A 24,314-nucleotide genomic window follows, 5' to 3' on the forward strand; every position below is an offset into this window, starting at 1 on the left:
AATGAAATTAACTTTTTAGATTTAACTATTTTTATTAAAGATAATTCTATTGCAACAAAAACATTTTTTAAGAACGTTGATACTAACAGCTATATTCCTTTCAATAGTGGTCACTATGGAAAGTGGCTCAGGAACATTCCTGATAATCAATATAGAAGGATTAGAAAAAATTGTTCAGATGTAGGGGATTATAAAGATCAAGCAAAAATCCTGATGAACAGATTTAATAAGAAGAATTATCCTGAGAAATTAGTAACAAATGCCTATAATAGATGTCTTAATATGTCTCAGAACTTCTTGATTAACGGAAGAAAAAAAGAAGTCGAAATAGATAAGAATAAATACACTACTAATTTTATAACCCAATATTGCCTAGAGAACAAGGAAATCAGGAGAGTTCTCTGTAAAAACTGGCACATTTTACTCAATGATTCACTTCTGCAAAAAATTCTCCCTAATAATCCAATGATTACTTTTAGGAGGGCTCCTAATATTAAAAATTTTGTAGCCCCCAGTCGTTTAAGAAATAAGACAGAAACCCGAGTGATTACCAATAATACACCTAGGGGTATTTTTCGTTGTGGAAAGAAAAATTGTGCTTGTTGCAGCAATATTACACATAGAATGAAATATTTTAGATCCACTACTACAGATGAATCTTTTCCTATCCGTGATTTCCTTAACTGCACTTCTGAATATGTCATTTATCTAATTGAGTGTGACTGTGGGAGACAATATGTGGGGAGAACCACACAACCGTTACATCTTAGAATGAACTCCCATAGACATAATATTAAAAAGGGCTTTCTTTTGCATGGTCTGTCTAGACATTTCTCATTAAAACATGATAAAAACCCTCAGGGATTAAAAATTAGTCCCATCGAGCAGATTCCCTTTAACCATCCTGATAGGATAGGACAACTCAACAGGAAAGAAATCTTCTGGATTTATAGGTTGAACACTCTGAAACCTAATGGGTTAAATGAAATTTCTGAAGTGTTTCTTTGATATTTTCTTTGTTATCCCTAATGTCCACTAATTTATTAATCTACCTATTGTCTTTTTTAATCAGGTATATTTATGAGTTTTTATTGTATTTTTATAGGTTTCATATATTTTATATGTTTTCATTATACCAATTAATTTTTGATTTTATGTCTCTTCACACACTGTGATTTTGGTGTGTATTCCTCTCCTACACGTTTCACACACGTGGTCTTTTCCCCTTTCTTTCATTTGGGGGTGAAGGGTTAATTCCCACACATTTCCGTTATTTTTTCTTTCTTCACATAGATTTTTTTCATATGTTTATAATAATAAATAATTTCTCTCTTTTTTATGTATATATATATATTATGTATATATATATATATTTTTTTTTCTTGCACATTTTTTACACCCACTTAGTGGGTTAATCTTACCTATACATACTATAGTCTTTCATTTATCATGGTAATACGGGTGTATATATCCTTCAAATAATTTTATCTATTACACGTTTTTTCATATTAATAATAATAATAATATTTTTATCTAATAATATTTTTATCCATTCATGCATGCGTTTTGACGTAATTTTTACCTTTCATGTATTGTTTTCGTTCATATTCCATATAATGTGACATTGTTCTGGAAACTAAGGTGTTAATTTTCCCTTGGTTTTTTGGTCATTATTTTGCATTTTTTCGTTTCCTACAATTTTTTTCTGTTTGTCTAGTTCGTGTTATTGGAACCTCGCATCTCGAATAGACTGCTGAAATGAAATTAATTATGCGTTTTTCTGTTTAAAAAATATTTTTTTCATGCATATAGATTTTCTATAATAATTAGTTCTTGTTATGGGTGACTTCTTTTTAATATATATAATATTTTTTAACATTTCTTCAGCGGTATGCGATCTTGGTTTCTTCCATTTGTGGTTTTTTCTTTTTTCTTCTTTTTTCCTTTTTTTTATTTGTCTACCAACTCACGCCACGGATTTCTCATGGAATTTGAAATAAAATAACTAGTGACACATTTTAATTTTATTTTTATATATTTTTTATTTTTATCTTTATTCATTTTTTTCACATCAATTTCATTAGCGTATTTTTAATCATACATATACATTCACTTTTATAAATATCTATGTTGGAGACTCATACTAATGGTCGGATTATAAATTCTCTTTTAATTCAAACACTCTCCTTGGTGTAGCGGTGTGTTCGCTGGACTTTGATCCCTTTTTTTCTTTTTCATCACGTCGTGGGTTCATTTTACATATATATATATTTTTTTCGTTTATTCTTTATTTATTTTTTATCATCCTTTTTCTTTTCTTCTTTTTCTTTTATCTGTAAAACATAATAAAGATTTATTTTTAATTAGGGAATGTTTAACCTTTATGAACTCTTGACGCTTGAATCACTTTGATCTTTGACCTTTGTGGCGCTCCTCGTGTCTCTGAGGGCGCCAAATTTGAATCCTGTATGTATAAATGTGATGACAGCTCTCTGTAGTCATGTATCAACCCCTGAAGAAGAAGTGTTATGCTTCGAAACGCGTAGGGATTAAAGGGTTAACTTTTTTAACCTTGTGTGGTTATTGAATCCGTCTGGCAGCGCACTCAAAGTCCAAGAATTTATTCCTTATTGAACAGAATATATAACTGCACAGAGTATAAAATACAGATAGTCTGCAATACACAGTAACATGAGGTAATACATAGGTACCATGAGGTAATACATAGGTTCCATGAGGTAATACATAGGTACCATGAGGTAATACATAGCTGATGATTACCTATTTAATACAACAAACGTTATAAAGACAGGATTATAACACCTAGATAGTGCTTACCAACTATGCTTAGAGCAGGCTGTTTAAGAAGCATGAAGAACACGAATGGTGTAGTTTCTCCTAAGACACATGGAGGAATAATGGCTGCTTTTCCCCTCACAGTGTAATAAACAAGACTAAGATGTAACAGGAACAATCCCACAATACATTGCAAATTAAACTAGAATCTATGCATTAAACGACCAGCAGGTGGTGCTGTTACCTTACAGTATGAAATATATGGAGTTATAAACACAAAAATACAATGTCTGTAATAATCGAAGACATAAAAAATGACTAGACCTTCTAGACAGCACTTATATGGCTGGACAGAACACTCCCCACTTGACGTCAGTCGACGTCAATATTGTGTTTATTGGACGAGAACAGCAGAACGAGTTCCCCTACTGGCGCCTGAGGAACAATTTGGTCTCGCCTTGTTTTCCTATTTTTACTTCCACCTTACGTACGATTCCATCCTTACTTGGGAATGTCTGGGTAATGAGACCTAATGGCCATTCATTTCTTCGAGACTGACAGTCTTTCAATAGTACTATATCGCCAGGCTGGAGGTTAGGCTTGCTGGTTTGCCACTTTCTCCTCTGTTGCAGAGTAGGCAGGTACTGTTTTTTCCACTTGTCCCAAAAGGCATTGGAGAGACTCTGTACTTGTCTCCATCAACTCCTGTAACGGTCTTTAACATTAAATTCTCCAGGTGGAGAGCAATTAGGGTCGGTCTTCTGCGTAAGCAGCAGGGCTGGTGTGAGAACAGTTGGGTCATCAGGATCACTAGGAATTGGAGTCAACGGTCTGGTGTTTATGATGGCTGACACTTCGGCCATGAATGTTGTCAAGCTTTCATGTGTCAGTCTTGCAGATCCTTCCTGTAAGAAGATTGAATCGAGGATTCTCCTCGCGACACCTATCATTCTCTCCCATACACCTCCCATATGTGAAGAATGTGGTGGGTTAAAAGTCCAAGTACACCCATGTACACTTAGGTATTTTTCTACGTCCTTCAAATCCAAGTTGGAAGAGAGTTGCAGTTCTCTTGCTGCTCCGAAAAAGTTCGTGCCTCGGTCTGAACAAATATGTTTGACGGGTTCTCTAATGGCAATGAAACGCCGGAGAGCATTTATGAAGCATGAAGTGTCCATAGATTCAATTACCGCTATGTGGACGGCTCTAATGGATAGACAAGTGAATATAATCGCCCATCATTTCCCGTTTGCGTGGCTTCCTCTGGTTTTTCGGACAAGCACAGACCAAGGACCAAACACATCTAGACCGATGTTGGTGAAAGGTGGATCTGTGCTAAATCGGTCATATGGAAGATCTGCCATCTTCAGAATCTGTGACATACCACAGTTTCTTGCAAGTAACACAGTTAAAGATGAATTTGCACACACAACTCTTAGCTCCAACTATCCACAGACCAGATGTTCTTAAGGCTCCCTCTGTGAACAGACGACCTTGGTGTTTTGTCCGCTCGTGATAATGTTGAACAGGCAGAGTAGCCATGTGATGTTGTCCAGGAACTATCACGGGATGTTTCTTTGCAGAACCTATTTTTGCCTCTTTAAGGCATCCTCCTATTCTTAAGAGACCGCCTCCATCCATGACTGGGTCGAGTTTCCTCAGAACACTATCTTTTGGTATTGGTCTTTGATTGGTTACACAGTGGATTTCTTTGACGTAGTTTTCCCGTTGTACAGCTCGGATAATTATATTCTTTGACTGCTCTAGATCGAGAGCTGTGTGGACATGTTTACAATGATGCCAACCTGTGCAGCTCTCCTTTTTTGTTGGTGAGGTTGTCGTGTATGACTGAGCTATGTGGGTCAGGCAGGCAATGGCACGAACAAGCGAATTCCAAGTAGAGAACCTACTGAATCGCTGGGATCCCAGGTGGCGTTTCAAAGTTTCCGTATGTAATGCAGACACTTGAGGGCGAATTTCAACGTCAGCATGTGGATTTACTAGTTCAAACTTGGCCGTTTCTGTCATGTTGGGCAATGGTCTACACAAAAACTCAAGGCCTGTAAACCAAATCGTGTCTTTGAGGCGATTGGAAGCAACAAATCTGGTAGCCTGGTCCGCAGGGTTGAGATATGTAGGCACATATTTCCATTGTTCAGGTGAGGTAGACCTTCGAATTCTGAGCACTCTGTTGCTAACATAGACATAGAAGCGTCTCACTTCATTATGGATGTACCCAAGTACTATCCTGCTGTCAGTGTAGAACTCAAAGTCTTTAATTTCTAGATTCATTTCCATAGCAACGAGTTCTGCCAACTTGACTGCTAACACAGCGGCACAAAGTTCCAGACGTGGTACGGTGTGTTCACGGAGCGACGTTAGTTTTGCTCTGCTCATGACAAACCCTACATGGCATTGTTGACTAGTGTCTATCGTCTTCAAATAAACTACCGCAGCAATCGCTTTGATTGAAGCATCGGAGAACACACAAAGGGTTTGTGTCTCTATCTCGGTTCTAGGTACAGACACATACGAGCGTGTTATATGAAGACTTGATAAGGCTGTGAGGGAATTTCTCCAGGCTATCCACTTGGTTTTCTCTTTTTTGGGAAGAGGAGTATCCCAGTTCGTCACCTCTCTGGTGAACTCTCTTAACATAGCCTTGCCTTCGATGACTACAGGTGCTACAATCCCCAGTGGGTCATACAAACTGCTTATGGTAGACAGTACTCATCTGCGATTGTGATTGTTCTTGATGCCCTGATGAAGTGGCTGGTTTATGCCACGAAACGGGTAGGCAAATTAAAGTTAAAGATCTTTTTATATTGATCGTGGTGCGTTTTTTCTGGTCAGTGCGGTTTACTGACCTGGCTCTTTTTTCCGTTCTGGATTTGTTGTGTTCCTCTTTTTCAAAGAAGCAATGGAACATCTGTTGGATGTCTGCTGTGAATGCAATAGAGTCTCTACGAAAACAGAGAAGCACTCCTAAAAGTTTGTTGTTCAGATTCAGGCCTGATAACAAGACATCATTCAATGAAACACCTTCATACTTAGCACTCGAATCAAATACTACTCTGATTTGGCCTGGCTTTTTCGGGTGATACACTCCAAAGAGGCAGGTACCAGCGTTCTTCAGAGTCTTGAAGTGTAGGTGCTAACTCTGCATGACCGTTTTTAAATATTTTCTCCATGAAGGTAAAGAAATGATCTTTCGTCTCTGGCTTATTATGGAAGCTGTGCCTGAGGGAGACAAATAGTTTGTAAACTTGTCCTCTGTTGCTAGGCAAGCGTTGTCTTTGAGGCTTGAAGGGTAGAGGTGCAATCCAGCTCTTCGTTTTGTCCTGCACCATTCCTTGCTCCATCATCTCTAGGAAAAGTCTATCTTCAAATGACATTGCTATACGATTATCTTCTTTGGTCTTGTGGAAGACCGTACACCCAAGGTGATCTTGGTCGCAATTCTGAATGCAATCATCATTGGCACGACTCGCTAAGATACTTGGTGCTGAAGTACTGTGTAGCAACTCCTTTATGAAGTAGTGATTTTCACATGGTTGAAGGAGAGATGGACATCCATTCTCGAGAGTCCTGCTAAACATGTTAACCACTGTCTGCTTGTGTGCACCTCCTAAACAGACCTCTCCTACAATGACCCACCCAAGGTCGAGTCTGAGCATATGGAGCATTGTGCGAGCCATTGATCTGTTGTCTAACCATGTGAACTTGTAAAATATCTCTCCCTAGGAGCAAGATTATTTGAGCCTCTGGGTCAAGGTTAGTAATCAGGCGTTCTATACGCTTCAGATGAGGATGATATGATGCCACTTCAGGTGTAGGTATCTCTGACCTGTTGTCAGGAATCTGGTTACATTCCAATATGGTTGGTAAGGGCACATGCATTTGGCCATCTACAGACTCGACTACGCAGCTTGTTGCTCTCCTACCAGCTGTCTCTACTATACCGGCACAAGTTTTCAAAGAGTAGGGGGCACTGGGTCCTCTGACGTTAAAGCTATCAAAGGCAGACTTGGCTAATGACCTGTTACTCTGATCATCTAAAATCGCGTACACTTTGATGGCTTTGTCCCTTTCGTTTGCCGGGTAGACTGTCACTAGGGAAATTTTAGAGCAGGACTTGCCTCCTATGAGATTTCCACAAACTTCTGTACACTTAGAAGTAATGGCTGGAGTGTCAGTATTTGAGTCATTCAGCTCCCCGCTATGCTCTTGGGGCAAAGCATCCGATGGTGGTCCAGGGTGTAGAACAGAGTTATGTTCGGTGCTGTCACATTCGGTACACCTTGCACTAACCTCACAGTCCCTGGCGAAGTGGGATGTTGAAGAGCAGCATTTGTAGCAGATGTGGTTCTCCTTAAGGAAGGCCTTCCTTTCTTCCAATGACTTTTCTCTGAAAGCTCTATATTAAGGAATGTCGCTTCTTGTGTAAGGGACACTGCCTGCTTGGGTCTTTGGATTTGTCTTCTCCTTGACCGGAGCTGAACTTTTTGCGAACTGAACCTGTGGAAGAATTGTTAGTTTTGTGGACCTCTACAGTTGTTCTACGAGGTTTACTAACAGAGTTATTGGCACATGACAGCATGAAATCAAAGCTAGGATCATTTCTAATTTTTGCTTGTTCTGAGACAAAATCTACAAACACATTGAATGGAGGAAATGGTACATTGTAAGTCTGTTTATACCTAGAACCATATGTAACCCATTTGTCTTGCAGGTTATATGGGAGTTTTTGAACTATGGGGTTCACACCTCTAGCAGTGTCGAGATATGTCAACCCCACAAGATCTCCTTCTGCTTTTGCTACACACAATGCCATTAACAATTCATTTAATTCTCTGAGCTTTGAATAATCCTTGTTCGCTATTCTAAGAAAGTCCTCTATTCTTTTAAACAAGGCACTTTCTATAACCTCTACTGAGCCATAGCATTCAAGTCTATTCCAAATTCTTTTGAGGCCGACATCTGGATAATTTACATTAATGTCTCTGATTCTCTTTGTGTGTTTGGCAGACTCACTTCCTAGCCATATTACCAAGAGATCCACTTCTTCACTACATGATAGACCTATGTCTCTTATGGTATTTTTGAAGGAGACTCGCCAAGCCCTGTAGTTTTCAGCGCGATCGCTGAACTTTACAAGTCCCTTAGTGACCAACTCACATCGAGCAAGGAACTTGGCAAAGACCATCGTGGCTTGATTGGCACTGATGCCGGCTGATGGAGTGTTGTCAGAGTACATGTGTGCTGTGCGATCATACCTGTTAGAAGTCTCTGGTTTGGTCCAACTGCTGTAGTACCTTTCTGAAGCGAAGGGATTCTCTTTAAGCCGGGACAGATTCCAGATCTTCTGTTCTGGAGAAAGATTATTCTAGTCAGTATCATCCCAATGTGTATTTCCTTGCTTTTGGTAGGGAGACTGATAGTTGGCTTTCTGGGGGTCCGAATTATCTGGTTGGCTTGACTTGTTGACAAAATGCTCTGTCTTCGCCTGTGGGTCTGGATCGTCATTTGAGTTGGAATGCTGATGGACGTACTCTGCAGTACGCTGCAATGGATCGTGAGTAACTTGTTGTAGGCCTAGCACACTGCTGCGTCTGCTGTGTTCGTCGTCAGAATATACGGCAGCTTCTAAGGCTTCTGCTTCTGCTATGGCAGCTGCTGTTTCTTTTTCAATAGCAAATTTCTGTAATGTTGCTTCAAGGCGCGCTTTCTCTGCATCCATGCATGCTTGTTGTAGTTTCAATTCTATCTCTTGCTCAGCAAACGTGCTTCTTGCTTTTGCCGCTTCAGCTTTTGCGCGGGCAATAGCGGCGGCATTGCTGACGGATGATGTCTTGGAGGAACCAACTCGTGATCTCGTCTTGAAAGAGGATGCTCGTCCTTGAGACATGATTCAACAGTTAGGCGACCGCTGTGATATCCCTTTGTCGGCTCTGCGTGGATAATGGCGGGCTCGGTATGGTCTAATTATTCGGTCCGACCGTTAGGAGGTTGCTGCAATATCCGTATGCAATAACCGTATGCTTGGATAATGACGGGCTCTGTAACGTCAGCTCATCTGAGCTTGTTCTCAGCAGTTGTTTCACTATACTGTCCTCATACACGTTAGCAGGGTGTGCAATGAGACATGTAGCTAAACCCCCTGTCTTCTTTAAGAAAAAGAGGCTGTAAAATTGTAACCTTCTTTTATGGATTGCAGATGTGACACGAAAGGGTGAAACTATATGATGCAATAACAGGAGCATTTCAGAATATATAACTGCACAGAGCATAAAATACAGATAGTCTGCAATACACAGTAACATGAGGTAATTCATAGGTACCATGAGGTAATACATAGGTAACATGAGGTAATACATAAGTACCATGAGGTAATACATAGGTACCATGAGGTAATACATAGCTGATGATTACCTATTTAATACAACAAACGTTATAAACACAGGATTATAACACCTAGATAGTGCTTATCAACTATGCTTAGAGCAGGCTGTTTAAGAAGCATGAAGAACACGAATGGTGTAGTTTCTCCTAAGACACATGGAGGAATAATGGCTGCTGTTCCTCTCACAGTGTCATAAACAAGACTAAGATGTAACAGGAACAATCCCACAATACAATGCAAATTAAACTAGAATCTCTGCATTAAACGGCCAGCAGGTGGTGCTGTTACCTTACAGTATGAAATATATGAAGGATTACTACACACAAAAATACAATGTCTGTAATAATCAAAGACATAAAAAATGACTAGACCTTCTAGACAGCAATTATATGGCTGGACAGAACATACATCAAGAGCTGTTGACCACTACCTCTGACTTCCAACCAGTCACAAGATGATGCCGTGGGGCCGGAGTGGCATCAGGAAGAGCTGGAGATGGCGGCTGGTGAAAATAATATTAAAAGACCTTTGGATTGGAGCTCTATTAGATTGTTTAGGTTTTCCACACTTCTCATGTGCATAAAACAATTGTAAATTGAGTATTCTGCACATATACAATACCATTGTTCTCGGTAGCACATCCTCTGGTTTCACAAGGCGATGTGCTGCCGAAAACAATTATTTGTAAGCGTTTTGCTTGTTCTTTGGATGATCGGCGACCTGTTTACAGCCCATGATTATGGGGAGATGAGATATCCTAGGAACGCTCATTAATTATAATCGCACCCTAAGACAACGAATCTGCAGGCAGAATAACCTTTTGTGTTACTTTCGGATTTCTTTGCAGAATTCACTCTACTCCATTACAAGCCATTGAATAGGGTAAATCTACAATGAGAATCTGCACAAGAATAGGAATGAAATAAGTTCGGCACCATCCTTCCATTTTTGTGCAGACTTTTTTATACAACATGTGAATGGGATTTTGAAAACCTCATTTACATGATTCGCCCTGCAAATTAAATTGCTGTGGATCTGTGATGACTAATCGGAGACACATGCTATGTGTGATCTTGGCCTGAGTTTGCAGGAAGAATAAGCCGGCAATGCTATATCTATACCAGTATATTTGCTATCTACTATTCTACATGTGGCGAATCTGTACGCCAGGATTTTGATTTATTTTTATACATAAATGAAAAAAAACTGTTCTCTTAGGTAAAACATTTATTATCTTGTAGTAAAACACAGAATACTATACACATAATGCGCCGCCCGTCAGTCCAGGGATCAGTGCAGATAAGGGAGGCTGCGGGTAGCAGGAGCTGGCACCCCGGCCAGATTCTAGCCCCAGGGATCTCCTGGTATATATATGTTATCCTGAGAATTACACAACTCGTATAAACGGCTTCTATTATACTTGTCGTTTACAGCTGCATGCAATGTTATCTGCCCTCATTTCTGTAAAGTCTTGGCAATGGTGGAGAGATGGTTCCTAAGGTTTTCCTTCTTCTGTCTTATCTGCATCTCCAGAGATCTGGCTTCTACAAGAATTTCTTCAAACTTGTGTACTTGTAGTGAATCCACAGCTGAACGTTCACTGAAAAGAAAAAAGGTAAAGCAACATTTTTATGTCCTTGATTCCTGCAGGTGGAAATAAAGGGGATTCATCCAATTACTGCACCTAAAATGAACATTTCTGATCTTTCCACATTACTGCGGTTTATTCATCATTCCCCATTTAAACCTTTTAACCTGATTTCATCAAAAAGCCCCTTTATCATCTGTCCGCAGGATTGGGGGCGTCTGATCGCTGGGACTTTCATTGACCACTGATCACTTTTATCCCAATTAGGATGGATCCGCAGAGAGATTGTGGTTGCCGCTCCATTCATTCTCTCTGCGCTCAGTTGTGACAAGCGACCCCATAGAGAATGAACCTAATGGGAATAGAAGTGCTCCCTTAGGGATAAAAAAAATGTCTCCAATCTGGCGATCGGAGCAGGGGACAGTGGTCAGACACCTACCGATCAGTGGGTTTTCACCACACGATCCCTTTAAGGTCGGCTGTAAGTGTATGTGCTGCGGATTCACCTGTGGATTTTTCCACGCAGATCCGCAGGTAAAAGTGACCTGCAGTTTATCTGCGGATTTGCCTGCGGTTTTCCCCTGCGGTTTGACACATGGACAATGGAACAGGCGGAAAAATCCGCAGCATCTGCACTGCGGTTTTGAAAACCCATTGATTTGCATTGTGCTGTACACTGTCAGCGGAACTGCTGCAGATCCGCAGGGCCAAATCCACAGCGGATCCGCAGCAGAATCCGCAGCTTGTGCACATACCCTAATTCTATGGCACCAGCAGAAGTTCTGTTCAGCTGTTCTTATACTCTGTTATTTTTTTTCTCCAAGGATTCTGAAGCTCCTTCAAAATCTCTAAACAAGCTGAATATTGATTTCAAAGGGAAAATCCACAATGCTTTTTTTTCACTAAGATTTTGAAAACCACAAAGCAGAAAAAAAGAAGTCACGTCACTTCACTAAGCTGAGCAAAAAGATTCACAGAACCCCGATCCAGAGGCCACATCAAAGGTCCATGGCCGCCAGACCTGTGTTCTCCCAATGTCCCAATACCTGATGGCATTTCCTTCTCCTTTTCTGATTTGCAGGCCCTGCATGATGAATGCATGTGATGAAAATGTCTTGTAGGCTGAGGAGACTGGAAAATCAACCTTCACCCCTAGAAGAATGGGTTAGAAGAGAGCGAGGTTGAATTTGTTTACCTTCACTCTATTGTCTACGGGACTAGACTCGGCTATTATGTCTGGCAGTCCCATAGACAATAGAGCGGAGATGCACATGACCGACTCTCCCAACCCATATAATGTGGGCTCGGCAGAGACCCTTTCTTGGGATCATTGGGGTGCCAGAGCTCAAGACCCCTCCCAGTGATCAAGGACAGGTGTCAATTTTCGATCTTTGAAAAACCCCTTTAACTGAATTTAACTGGAGAGTCACTGACACTTAGGAGTAAAAAAAAAAGTGAAAACTGAACTTTGGAGACATACACTTCTTGAATGTTACTTCACATGTAGCGATAGGGGAGCGGAGAATTTTTATCTGTAGGACGGAGGTAAAATCTTAAACAGCAGCATTTTTTTGTTTTTACACAGAAATGTCTGAAATTCCTTCCTCTTAAATCGTTTTAGAATTTTTTATTTTTGTAGAATATCTTAAAACACACTGGGTGACATTTATTATTACACCAGCATAGAAAAGTTGCAAATTATAGCGTATGCCATTGGTTTGTGACTTTTTAAACCCAGCAGCTCACGACACTCATTCAAAAATTGAGCGGCGCTTAGTGAAAGGGGCCGGGGCCACGGGCAGACTGATAAATTTACTGTAATTTATCCTAGAGTATTGTAAAAGTGATAGGGTCTTCTCCACCACTCTCCTGAAATCACCATAAATGATACATGCGGGCCCACCATTGTGGGGGACGTGATCGGTCTCGTGCTCACCTCAGGGTCTTTGCATAGTTGGAGAACAGTAGGCTGACGTCTTTGCTTAAATCTGTGAACAGAAAACCAAGCAATCATACAAATGTGGGGGACGAATGCAGCATGAGAAGAAACACCACCAACCTTTCATTAGGGTCTCCATGTCTTCCACCTTCGGGCTGTCTGACAGCATGGACGACAGGTTTGTGGCTGATGAACACTGAACAATGTTGGGGTCTTCATTCTGATTTTGTGAGTTGAAACCAAAGTTACTTATGTAATAACCTACCGTAACTTATATAGCAATTAATTTATATAACATCTACTATTAGTCTTCAGTGGCTCCTATTTTAAACGCTAATTTAAAGGAGCCGCCCAAAGCAGACTTTACTTTGAGACCCTTTTTGGTTGGTTCTTGCAGCCATTGCATACATGTGTATGTAAGGTCGTGGATTTGCCCTGGTATACTGCCACCTAGTGGCTGCTTTTGCACATAATTTGACAATGTGCAATTGCACTACAATCATTGCTGCTAGAAGTGATCTGGTGGGGATCAATCACCCATCTGAAGTTTATGATTATCAAACTTTTTTTGGAGAGGAGGGTGAGGGTTGAACAAAGTAAAAAAAAAAAAAGATGGCTCTCTATTAAGTCCTCTCTTGGTGAATAGACCGGTGGGAAGTGGATAAAGATTGCAGGACTAACGTACATTGTCTTCTGATTCTTACTAATGTGTTACTCTCATGCTGGTTCCTCAGAAGCGCACCGCTCCTCTGCCTCCTGACATACTTATTGCCGGGGTGCGGCGTTCTCCTGAATGACTGACCGTTCGGATCAGCCGTATTGTCGCACCGCTGGTCTGAATTGTGGGTTCTCTGCTGCTACAAGGAGTTTTGCAGCTGCAGCATCAGGGGAGGGCAGAGCACTGAACCTTGGCCAGGTCCAGCTCGCTTACAAGCAGCACTTACAAGAGCTACAGCAAAGAGCTTGTAAGCGTGCGCTCCTTGTCTAGGTGACAATCCGCCTCTGACGGACTGCAGTAACTTAAGCAATGAGTAGAACTAACAACGAATGGGGAAAAAATGCCTTTTTCCTAGAGAAAGGAGACTATTTTTAATAAGAACATTGCAGGGTTTGTGTGATTCTGCAAGCGCTTTGCAGTTTTCATTGGTGATCAATCTGAGAAGAACCCTTTGAGTAGGATATTCCATTTGATGCATTTGTGTGACCCCCCCCCACACAGCTTTACTTTAGGCCCCCTGGTGACAGATTATTTGTCATCTATCCCGTGGACAGGAGGTAAATGATATCTGTTGGACGTGGCGTTTACGGCCCGCCCGTTATCAGTATTCATCTTACTGCTGCTTGGCTACCGGTGTCCTGTAGATAGTTACTCACTTCTTTCTTCCTTTTCGTCACTTTGCTCTCGTACTTCCCGGTGCTGCTCGCCATCGTCTCCATATATGCTAAAGAATAAAACAGCGAAAATCTAAGAAACGTCAGAAGAAAGAGACCGTGCATTTTTATTGATTTTAATGTTCTTGACAATTTTTGATTACTCTTTTTTTAATTAACGGGGTCAATCCAGTGACAATAAGTTATAAGGAAAAGTGATAAGTTACGGACCAGTCTGATCTATCAATCTATCAGAATACAAAATTAGTAACCTCCCTCCAAAAATATTAGAAACTCCAGAATCTCCATTTTTTTTTTTAGTCGCTGCACCTCCAACACCAACCCCCCCCCCAAAAAAGAGATCAAAATGTCATGTGTACCCCAAAATGGAAATGGTAAAAGCCTAACGCTTGCCACACAAAATACAAGCTCGCTACGGGACCACCGTCAGAAGAATCAAAACGTTAATGGTCTGAACAAAGTCACTCTTTTTCCATAGATATATACAGTGCCTTGCGAAAGCATTCGGCCCCCTGGAACTTTCCCACATATCATGCTTCAAACATAAAGATACCAAATGTAAATTTTTGGTGAAGAATCAACAACAAGTTAAAGGGGCTGAATAATATTGCACGCCCCACTTTTCAGTTTTTGACTTTCCACAAAAATTTAAAATAACCAATAAATTTCGTTCAACTTCACAATTGTGTCCCACTTGTTCTTGATTGTTCACCAATAATTTCCATTTGGTATCTTTATGTTTGAAGCATGATATGTGGGAAAAGGTAGAAAAGTTCCAGGGGGCCGAATACTATCGCAAGGCACTGTATGAAAAGATACTTGTGTTGAGAGAAGTAATGCTTTCAACTGCGTGTGTGTGTATAAATATATTATACAAAATTCAGATTTTATTTCATAGCTCTAAATTAAAAAAATTCTAAATTTGTAATCTTCCTACTGACGTGGAGAATAAAGTGGACAGAATTTTTAAAACACAATGAATGCCGTAAAAACAACGTAAAAGGTATCATTCAAAACTACAACTTGTCCAGGAAAAACATTCCTCAAGGCTCCAGATGATTGACAGTTCACTTGTATCTGCTGGTTTGTCAGTGCACGGGAGTCCCACACAGAGTACAGAGGTCTCAGGCCGTCTTTTCTGTGCTGAAAACGGGACACGACACTCACACACAGGACAGAGGAGAGTACAGAGGTCTCAGGCAGTCTCTTCTGTGCTGTGGACAGGACACAACACTCGCACACAGGGCAGAGGAGAGTTCAGACGTCTCAGGCCGTCTCTTCTGTGCTGTGGACGGGACATAACGCTCAGACACAGGGCACAGGAGAGTACAGAGGTTTCAGGCCATCTCTTCTGTGCTGAGGACGGGACACGACGCTCACACACAGGACAGAGGAGAGTACAGAGGTCTTAAGCAGTCTCTTCCGTGCTGTGGACGGGACACGACACTCACACACAGGGCAGAGGAGAGTACAGAGGTCTAAGGCGTCTCTTCTGTGCCGTGGATGGGACACGATGCTCACACACAGGGCAGAGGAGAGTACAGAGGTCTCAGGCCGTCTCTACTGTGCTGTGGAAGGGGAACAATGCCCACACACAGGGCACAGGACAGTACAGAGGTCTCAGGCCGTCTCTTCTGTGCTGTGGCCGGGACACGACGCTCACACACAGGGCAGAGGAGAGTACAGAGGTCTAAGGCCGTCTCTTCTGTGCTGTGGACGGGACACGACGCTCATACACAGGGCAGAGGAGAGTACAGAGGTTTCAGGCCGTCTCTTCTGTGCTGTGGATGGGGCACAACGCTCACATACAGGGCACAGGAAAGAACAGAGGTTTCAGGCCATCTCTTCTGTGCTGTGGCCGGGACACGACGCTCACACATAGGGAAGAGGAGAGTACAGAGGTCTCAGGCCATCTCTTCTGTGCTGTGGACGGGACACAATGCTCACACACAGGGCAGAGGAGAGTACAGAAGTCTCAAGCAGTCTCTTCCGTGCTGTGGACGGGACACAACGCTCACACACAGGGCAGAGGAGAGTACAGAGGTCTCAGGCCATCTCTTCTGTGCTGTGGCCGGGACACGACACTCACACACAGGACAAAGGAGAGTACAGAGGTCTCAGGCCATCTTTTCTGTGCTGAGGACGGGACACAACACTCACACATAGGACAGAGGAGAGTAAAGAGGTCTCAGGCTGTCTGTTCTGTGCTGTGGACGGGACACAAAGCTCACACACAGGGCAGAGGAGAGTACAGAGTTCTCAAGCAGTCTCTTCCATGCTGTGGACGGGACACAACGCTAACACACAGGGCAGAGGAGAGTACAGAGGTCTCAGGCCGTCTCTTCTGTGCTGTGGATGGGACACAACGCTCACACACAGGGCAGAGGAGAGTACAGAGGTCTCAGGCCGTCTCTTCCGTGCTGTGGACGGGACACAACGCTCACACACAGGACACAGGAGAGTATAGAGGTCTCAGGCCATTTTTTCTGTGCTGAGGACGGGACACGACACTCACACACAGGACAGAGAAGAGTACAGAGGTCTCAGGCCGTCTCTTCTGTGCTGTGGACTGGACACAACGCTCACACACAGGGCAGAGGAGAGTTCAGACGTCTCAGGCCGTCTCTTCTGTGCTGTGGACGGGACATAACGCTCACACACAGGGCACAGTAGTGTATAGAGGTTTCAGGCCATCTTTTCTGTGCTGAGGACGGGACACAACGCTCACACACAGGACAGAGGAGAGTACAGAGGTCTTAAGCAGTCTCTTCCGTGCTGTGGACGGGACACGACACTCACACACAGGGCAGAGGAGAGTACAGAGGTCTAAGGCGTCTCTTCTGTGCTGTGGACGGGACACGACGCTCACACACAGGGCAGAGGAGAGTACAGAGGTCTCAGGCCATCTCTTCTGTGCTGTGGACGGGACACAATGCTCACACACAGGGCAGAGGAGAGTACAGAGGTCTCAAGCAGTCTCTTCCGTGCTGTGGACGGGACACAACGCTCACACACAGGGCAGAGGAGAGTACAGAGGTCTCAGGCCATCTCTTCTGTGCTGTGGCCGGGACACGACACTCACACACAGGGCACAGGAGAGTACAGAGGTCTCAGGCCGTCTTTTCTGTGCTGAGGACGGGACACAACGCTCACATACAGGGCACAGGTGAGTACAGATGTCTCAGGCCGTCTCTTCTGTGCTGTGGACGGGACACAACGCTCACAAACAGGGCAGAGGGGAGTACAGAGGTCTCAAGCAGTCTCTTCCGTGCTGTGGACGGGACTCGACACTCACACACAGGGCAGAGGAGAGAACAGAGGTCTAAGGCCGTCTCTTCTGTGCTGTGGACGGGACACGACGCTCACACACAGGGCAGAGGAGAGTACAGAGGTCTCAGGCCATCTCTTCTATGCTGTGGACGGGACACGACGCTCACACACAGGGCAGAGGAGAGTACAGAGGTCTCAGGCCGTCTCTTCTGTGCTGTAGACGGGACAAGACGCTCACACACAGGGCAGAGGAGAGTACAGACGTCTCAGGCCGTCTCTTCTGTGCTGTGGATGGGGCACAACGCTCACACACAGAGCACAGGAGAGTACAGAGGTTTCAGGCCCTCTCTTCTGTGCTGTGGCCGGGACACGACGCTCACACACAGGGCAGAGGAGAGTACAGACGTCTCAGGCCGTCTCTTCTGTGCTGTGGATGGGGCACAACGCTCACATACAGGGCAGAGGAGAGTACAGAGGTCTCAGGCCATCTCTTCTGTGCTGTGGACGGGACACGACGCTCACACACAGGGCAGAGGAGAGTACAGAGGTCTCAGGCCGTCTCTTCTGTGCTGTGGATGGGAAAAAACGCTCACACACAGGGCACAGGAGAGAACAGAGGTTTCAGGCCGTCTCTTCTGTGCTGTGGTTGGGGCACAACACTCACACACAGGGCAGAGGAGAGTACAGACGTCTCCAGCCATCTCTTCTGTGCTGTGGATGGGACACGATGCTCACACACAAGGCAGAGGAGAGTACAGACGTCTCAGGCCGTCTCTTCTGAGCTGTGGACGGGACACAACGTTCACACACAGGGCAGAGGAGAGTACAGAGGTCTAAGTCCGTCTCTTCTGTGCTGTAGATGGGACACGACGCTCACACACAGGGCAGAGGAGAGTACAGACGTCTCAGGCCGTCTCTTCTGTGCTGTGGATGGGGCACAACGCTCACACACAGAGCACAGGAGAGTACAGAGGTTTCAGGCCGTCTCTTCTGTGCTGTGGCCGGGACACGACGCTCACACACAGGGCAGAGGAGAGTATAGACGTCTCAGGCCGTCTCTTCTGTGCTGTGGATGGGGCACAACGCTCACATACAGGGCAGAGGAGAGTACAGACGTCTCAGGCCGTCTCTTCTGTGCTGTGGATGGGACACAACGCTCACACACAGGGCACAGGAGAGTACAGAGGTCTAAAGGCCCCGTCTCACTAAGCAATCTCGGTAGCGAGATCGCTGCTGAGTCACAACTTTTGTGACGTAACAGCGATCTCACCAGCGAGATCGCTGTGTGTGACAGCGATCAGCGAGCGGCCCCCCTGCCGGTATCGCTGATCGCTGCAAGAAACCTCTGGACATTTCTTTGGTCGCTGGTCTCCCGCTGGCCAGCACGCATCGCTGTGTGTGACAGCGGGAGACCAGCGATCAGGTGTAAAAAAATAATTAAAAAAAATAAAAAATATAGTTATTCTCACCTTCCGATGTCCCGTTCAGCCATCCCGCCTCTCTCCACGCTCCGGTCCCACTGATCCTTTGCATGAATGACCGCGAGACTTTGTTATCCCTCGAGACCGTGACATCTCGCGGTCATTCGTGCAAAGGATCACTGGGACCGGAGCGTGGAGAGAGGCGGGATGGCTAAACGGGACGTCGGAAGGTGAGAATAACTATATTTTTTATTTTGATACTATTTTCTACAGCGATAGCCAGCGATGCCGGGCGCTCGGCATCGCTGTGCTGATCGCTGGTGAAGCTGTCTGTGTGACAGCTCACCAGCGATCACATAGCGACTTACTAGCGATCCTGATACCTTGATATCGGTGTCGGGATCGCTGGTAAATCGCTTACTGTGACGGGGCCTTAAGGCCGTCTCTTCTGTGCTGTGGACGGGACACGACGCTCACACACAGGGCAGAGGAGAATACCGACATCTCATGCCGTCTCTTCTGTGCTGTGGACGGGACACGACGCTCACACACAGGGCAGAGGAGAATACCGACATCTCATGCCGTCTCTTCTGTGCTGTGGACGGGACACGACGCTCACACACAGGGCAGAGGAGAATACCGACATCTCATGCCGTCTCTTCTGTGCTGTGGACGGGACACGACGCTCACACACAGGGCAGAGGAGAGTACAGACATCTCAGGCTGTCTCTCCTGTGCTGTGGACGGGGCACACTCGCTGCCCTGTACAGTTCACATCTGGAGGGGGTGGCTGCAGCCCTCTTCTTGGCACTCTGTACACTTTGCTGAGATTCACTAATTCTGTCAGCGAGCTCTTCTATGGGTAAGCAATGGTAAACCTTGACCCCAGGTGCAGAGATTTAAAAGAGAAAAAACAGCTGTCATTTATTTCCCCTCCTAGGGTCCAGGGGAGGAGGAAGCAGATAAGGAGAGCAGTGCTGTGCTTCACCAGCAGGGGCAGCACCACCTCTGCAGCAGCCTCAATTGCTACATTGTACCACTATTGATTTCTTTCCAGCTCAGTAGCTGTGCCCTCTCCTGTCCAGCAGTGGGAAATGTGACAAATTACAGTTCATTGTTCATTTTTTCTCTACATTTTTAATATTTGCAATTCACTTTAATAATAATTATTTATTTATACAATAAATTCCCTTTAAGAAGACAGCCCCTTTAAGTCGCCTACCCATCCCCTTTCTATGTCAGTTACTATTGCACCGCAACCCTGCCGGCTTCCCCTGCTCCTGAGAACACAAGCCTCCAATCAGCTGCCGTATATAGCGCCTCCTACCGTCACCGCCGGCTCTGAGGCCTCAGTCCGCGCCACAGCCCCGGAACAAGAGACTGTCCGTGGACCCGCGCACTCCTCACCGCGCTAAACTGCTGCGTGCGCAGATGGAGCGTTCCCCCGCGGCACTATGTCTGAGGTAAGAGCGGAGCTGCGCTCCCAGTGACGCATTAGTCTCCCCCTGGCGGTCGCCAATGCTCCTACAGCGGCTGTCTGTCCTCGATGTGCACGGTGCTGTGTGTCCAATGCGTCCCTGCAGGAAAGAGAAAGTGAAGAATGATGGGAAACAAAGAAACGCTCCATACAGATCAGCGGCCATTACACAGGCAGCATGCAATTTTTTAAAGGTGTAGTCAATGCTGAATGAGCAGGGAAATCACTGAGGCCGGCGTAAATCTGACATCCGCTGGGCTGGAGGGTGAGCCAGTGTATTGCAAATTTATGTTTAAAAGGGTTCAAAATTGATGACGGCCAACTATTAGGATAGACTGGTAGTGATCCGCTCCTCCACCAATCAGCTGCTGCAGTGTAAGAAGATGGACCCGACAAGGGGATGCCTCTCTTGCGCCGGGACCATTGTTGCTGGGAAAGCTTTCCAACCCGGACCGACCTTTGCACTGTTCAACAGGGGGCGTGTCTTTAATAAAAGGGGCTGTGCGCGGGAACAGAGGAGGGTACTTGGCGGGAAGACAGCGCACGCAGCAGGGGAAGGTTGGGGCTCTTTCCTTGGAGCAACGTGACAGCGCAGAACCGCGCTCATGGGCGGACACACCGCATGTGCAGGAGGAGGTGCAGTACCTCTGTGGCGACTGAACCCTCAGGGGCGCCACAGGTGCGCATGACGGATTAGGCCTCCCCAATGCCGTCCTTTAAACTGGAGGAGCCTGGGGGACGCCACTCGGAGCCTGAACAGTCAAGAAGGAGTAACAGAAGTCCTACAAATCTAGTTTCCATGTATCCTCTCGTCTGGGCCAAAATGGATGGTTGGGCTGTAAGTTGTCTGGTAGACACTGGCTCACAGGTGACCGCAATGCCTGAAACATACTTCCGACGACACTTTCCAGAGGCAACGTGGCCTGATTGGGCCCAGTTATAAAGTTAACAGCTGCCAATCACTTGCCCATCCCAGTCACAGGCAGAGGTGTATCTAGGTTTTCCGGCACCCGGAGCAAGAATTCGGTTCTGGGCCCCCCCCCCCCAAGCGCACATGTGATTTGCACACTTAGTCATGTACCGACGAGCTGCTCTTCCTAATACTCTCATTGTTCAGTGAAAAACTGAGAGACGCAGGAAGAGAAGCTCGTTGTCACAGGACCGTAAGTATGAAAGTCACATATGAGTGAAGTGTCCATGTGATGACACTGGAACCTGCAGAGCTGAGTCCTGACATTGCAGCTTCTGAATTCTCACAATGAATGCACTGCACACTTTTAGGATTCTCCCGTACCGGTGGCAAGAGTACACGGTCATGTCAGCACAAGCATGTGACCGCATGTATGTAAATTACCGGCACGAGAGAATCCTTACAGCGTTCAGTGAGCACTGTGAGAATTCAGAAGTCTGCAGTCACATAGAATGACTGCAGACTCATCACAGACCTGGACAACCCCTTTAAAACTCCAAACATAAAACATGAGAATTAGTATCACAAATAATATTTACATCCAAGTACCTTATAGATGACGTCGTCTCTGGAGTCGTTCTCCTTTTCTTCTTCTTGTCCAGACCCCATGATGATTTTTTTCATCTCGTCTCTGCAGACTTCCATCCTCTCCAGCAAATCTCCACACGATGCCCTTAAAGATAGGTGTGTCATTATAATGCTCCTAAATAAAAATATCTGCAATATATTGTCACCTCACACTATTCCCCTCCTTCCTCATACTGTCTCCTCTAACATCCCACCTGTTCATCATACTGTCTCCTCATATATTTACCCCCTCACTCTCTATACTGTCTGCTCACACATACCCCTGACTCCCCATACTGTGTTTGCACACATCCCATCACCCTTACTCCTCATACTGTGTCCACATATATTTTTCCCATCGCTACTCATACTGTGTAAACATACATTTACCCATTCGCTCCCCATACTGTCTGCACCCATCCCCCCACTCACCATACTGTGTGTGCACCCATCTCCCATACTGTTTCCTCATACATTCCCTCATACTCTTAATTTTGTGTCCTCAAATCTCCCCACATACATTTAATTCCCCCATCCCCACTCCAAATCCCCCCACACACATTAAATCCCCCCATCCCCACTCCAAATCTCCCACACATTAAATCCCAAGCTCAATTTTTGTGTTTTTTTCTTTGTATTTTTGCATTGTGTGCAAGCCGGGGTGTGGCCTCCCTCTCCTGAGCTAGAAATTGTATGTAAAGCTTCCCCAGACTGGTGTCTACTGTTTGGGACCCAGTCCTTTTGTCTGTCCTTGTTCATACATTGAGGTCAACTTTGACACATGACAAGGTTTTTAATATTAGACAGTGTAGGACTATCCCGAACAGAGTTACCTTGTCGTGGTGGGATAGCTTTCATTCTATTTTTGATCAAAAACAGCATTACTAAAAACTCTGCATAATTTCGATGCAATTTTGCTTTTACTTATTTAGTTACAGCAGGGTTTTTGCTCATTTTGTCTTTTGTAGGTTTTGTGTTTTATGGCCAATGTGGACATGCATTAATGTGCTGCATGTGTATCAACTCAAACCAAGCTCAATTTTTGTGGTTGTTTCTCAGATACAAGAAGGAAAAGAACGAGTAATCGCCTACGTGAGTCGGTCTCTCCATGACTCCGAAAATAATCCCAACAACTACAGTTCATTCAAACTAGAGCTGTTGGCATTAGTGTGGGCCATGACAGAGAAGTATGCCGAATACTTGTCTGGCTCCAAAGTTCTGGTACGCAGTGACCACAACCCTTTAGCTCATCTGGAAAATGCGAAGTTAGAAGCCCTGGAGCAGCGCTGGGTGGCTCGTATGGCAAAATTTCAATATAAAATCATCTACAAGAGAGAAACTGAGAACACTCACACCGGCACCTTATCCAGAGTGACACATGGGAAACCTGGGCCCAGCCGAGATGAAGAACCGGAAGCTGAGGAGGTCCCTGAGTTCCGGGATTCTGCCAGGACGTTGGCAGCTGCGCAGGAGCAGCGACAGGTAGTGTCTCAAGAATGCATACTGGGACGTTCCCATAAAGAGTGGGTCAGGTTACAACAAGAAGATGGAGAACTCGCTCAAATGAGACAGTGGGTGACTTTAAAGAAACTTCCCAGTCAGATAGAGAGAGATGCCCTGTCCCTGGGGGCACTGCAGATCCTTGTGGCAGTGGGAAAGGCTTCAAATAAGAAACTGATTGCTGTATCAGAAGATTCAACTTCAGCGAGAACTGGGTGTAACCTGGCAAGTGTTCATCCCGGAGGCACTGCTGTCTAAAGTGGCCACCGAAGCGCATGAGAGAGGAGCTCACTTTGGTCAGGAGAAGACCTTTCAATGGCTACAAAGATTAGTTTATCATCCCCGACTGATGTCCATGGTGGAAGAGACCTGTCGACTATGTAAAAGTTGGGAATTAGCAAAACCTCCAGAGCAGAGAGCTTCCATACAGACCATTGTGACCTCTGCTCCCCTGAAAGTACTGATGATCGACTATCTGACATTGGCCCGGCTCATCAAGGGTTTTAACATTGTCTAGTGATGATGGATCACTTCACAAAGTTTGCTGTTGTGACCCCGATACGTGACCAGACTGCTGAATCCACGGCACATGACATCTGCAAGAATTTCATTCAGGTGTATGGCTGCCCGAAGCGTATCCACTCCAATCAAGGTGCCTGTTTTCTGGGGAAAGTGATGGAAGAACTGCATCGTCTGTACCAGATTTAAAAGTCTCGGACAGCGCCTGACCAGCCTCAGGGAAATGGGGCCTATGAACGATTCATCTGCACTCTGATACAGATGTTGAGGATGCTGGAAGAGGACAGAAAGGCCATGTGGCCTGAGTTCGTAGCTGAGTTAGTGTGGGTGTACAACAACCGAATACATCGTACCACCGGCTGCACTCCATATACTCTGTTGTTCGGCCATCCAGGAAGAGAGATCACCGAGCTGGAGCTGGATTCAGAGGAGGACTTCCCATGGACGGGGGTGTCCACCTAGGTACGAGAAC

At 44.9% G+C, this 24,314-nt stretch overlaps 1 protein-coding gene across 2 annotated transcripts; it reads right to left on the reverse strand.

Annotated features, from left to right (window-relative positions):
- Nucleotides 1-10,419: 10,419 nt before the first annotated feature.
- On the reverse strand, nt 10,420-23,730 carry TEX12 (testis expressed 12). Of its 2 annotated transcripts, XM_073585116.1 has the most exons (7): nt 23,177-23,730; nt 21,806-21,929; nt 20,137-20,386; nt 14,101-14,168; nt 12,847-12,946; nt 12,724-12,775; nt 10,420-10,799 (listed from the first exon to the last, which is right to left on the reverse strand). In XM_073585116.1, exons 4-7 carry the CDS (start codon nt 14,161-14,163, stop codon nt 10,655-10,657), a joined length of 360 nt encoding a protein of 119 aa, XP_073441217.1. In that variant the 5' UTR covers nt 14,164-14,168; nt 20,137-20,386; nt 21,806-21,929; nt 23,177-23,730; the 3' UTR covers nt 10,420-10,654. The 2 variants fall into 2 exon arrangements, with proteins under 2 accessions (XP_073441217.1, XP_073441216.1); XM_073585115.1 differs by lacking the exons at nt 20,137-20,386; nt 21,806-21,929; nt 23,177-23,730 and having other exon boundaries at nt 14,101-14,612.
- Between the last annotated feature and the right edge of the window lie 584 nt (nt 23,731-24,314).

The sequence above is a fragment of the Dendrobates tinctorius genome, unplaced genomic scaffold (assembly GCF_039654945.1).
Source record: "Dendrobates tinctorius isolate UK_male_01 unplaced genomic scaffold, ASM3965494v1 ptg000086l, whole genome shotgun sequence".
Classification (NCBI taxonomy): Eukaryota; Metazoa; Chordata; class Amphibia; order Anura; family Dendrobatidae; genus Dendrobates; species Dendrobates tinctorius.

What these genes read in the sequence shown, in the direction of transcription:
- TEX12 (XM_073585115.1), bottom strand. Translation starts at nt 14,223, where the DNA reads ATGCACGGTCTCTTTCTTCTGACGTTTCTTAGATTTTCGCTGTTTTAT. An exon ending in CATGGAGACCCTAATGAAAG is followed by an intron (nt 12,776 to 12,846) that starts GTTGGTGGTGTT and finishes TTCTGTTCACAG; the next exon opens with ATTTAAGCAAAGACGTCAGC. An exon ending in AACTATGCAAAGACCCTGAG is followed by an intron (nt 10,800 to 12,723) that starts GTGAGCACGAGA and finishes TTTTCTTTTCAG; the next exon opens with TGAACGTTCAGCTGTGGATT.